Genomic DNA, 1,679 nt, shown 5'->3' with positions numbered 1-1,679 from the left:
AAGCTCAAAAATTGAAATATTTGAAGTTGATGGTAGTTGAATCAAGTTGAAAATACATGGATTTTTCAGTTTAAAAGTTGAAATTTCGTTGAGAAATGGATTGGGTACGAATGATGTTATTAGGTGCCTGATTTTGCCCTTTCTCTTTATTTTAATTAAGTATTAGGCAGGGTCAACCTGAGATCTTACCTGGTAAACTTGGGTACGAGTGGTGTATACGACTCATACATAAGCTTATGGGCCATTTCTTTGACTCGTATTTCCTGGTAACTTACTTAGGTTCTGTATTGGGTACGACTCTTGGTCACGACAGATAACCAAAGGCTATGACAACTTAATTTCTGATTCTTATTGATCACCCAAGTCATTATAACTCCAACTCACAAGTCGTACAATATAGATAAGATTCATAAAGATTCTGTATAATACCCTTTTATTTTCTCTAGATTTTATTTGACTTCTTTTAGTCCTGCACATTTAACAAACATATTACCCTATAATTAAAATAAGTACAAAAACATAGGTTTTCTCCTATGTAGAGCTTGATTTAATATCGCGACACGACATGGCTAAGTTGGATGCTCAGATTTCACCAACTAACCTCATAGGTTGCCTCCCATGCAATGATTGATTCAACATCGTGACACGACATAACTTCCATGATTACTCAGACTTCATCAAGGTCAATATGAGCTAGTTCCTTTACTTCTTCTATATTTCCCATATAGTTCTTTACTCTGTATCCATTTACCTTGAATGGACTTGTGCCATCATTCACTATTTCTAACGCATCATAGGGATACACTTTTGTCACAGTAAATGGACCATGCCACCTAGATTTTAGCTTTCCAGGGAACAAATGAAGCCTAGAATTGTATAGTATCACTTGGTCACCCTTTTCAATTACCTTTTTCTCAATCTTTCGATCATGATTCAACTTCATCTTCTCATTGTAAAGTGCTGAACTTTCATATACCCAGAGCCGGAATTCGTCCGACTCTTTTATACCATTCAACCTAGATTTGGTTGTATCCTTCCACTGTAAATTTAGCTTCTTCAATGCCCATAGTGCCTTATGCTCAAGCATAATTGATAATGGCAAGCTTTTCCATACATAAGCTGATAGGGTAAAACACCTATGGTGGGGTTTGTAAGCTGATAGGTAGGCCCATAATGCATCATCTAACCTTCTTTCCGGATAAGTTCAATTGGAATTCACAGTCTTCACCAATATGGACTTGATTTCTCTATTGAACACTTCAACTTGTCCACTAATTTGTGGATGATAAGGTGTTGCCACCTTGTGATTCACTCTATATACTACAAGAAAACTCTTGAAGAGATGATTACAAAAATGTGACCCGCCATCACTAATAATAGCATATGGTATACCAAATCGAGAAAATACATTCTTTCTGAAAAATGTTGTGACACTCCTTGCTTTATTTTTAGGAAGAGAAATTGCTTCCATCCATTTTGAAACATAATCAACAGCCACCAGTATGTACTCATGCCACATGAACTCATAAAAGGTCCAATGAAATCTATTCCCCACAAATCAAATACTTCGAATTCTATGATAGGGGTCATAGGTAGTTTATGTCTTCTAGAGATCGCACCTTATCATATCAATATCATAGAATAGTCAATAACATAATTTAGTCTTAGGAAATATCCTA

General features: G+C 35.7%; 1 protein-coding gene across 1 annotated transcript; it reads right to left on the bottom strand.

The window, feature by feature from the left end:
- Nucleotides 1-667: 667 nt before the first annotated feature.
- LOC124893126 lies at nt 668-1,087 on the bottom strand. Its single transcript, XM_047404234.1, has one exon. The coding sequence runs from the start codon at nt 1,085-1,087 to the stop codon at nt 668-670; it is 420 nt and encodes a 139-aa protein (XP_047260190.1).
- Nucleotides 1,088-1,679: the final 592 nt, after the last annotated feature.

Source organism: Capsicum annuum, unplaced genomic scaffold, assembly GCF_002878395.1.
Source record: "Capsicum annuum cultivar UCD-10X-F1 unplaced genomic scaffold, UCD10Xv1.1 ctg5425, whole genome shotgun sequence".
NCBI classification, from domain to species: Eukaryota; Viridiplantae; Streptophyta; class Magnoliopsida; order Solanales; family Solanaceae; genus Capsicum; species Capsicum annuum.
The sequence above is the reverse complement of the archived record's forward strand: the minus strand, read 5'-3'. Positions and strand labels throughout refer to the sequence as shown.

Coding starts and splice junctions, on each gene's coding strand:
- LOC124893126 (XM_047404234.1), bottom strand. CDS start 1,087: ATGCTTGAGCATAAGGCACTATGGGCATTGAAGAAGCTAAATTTACAG.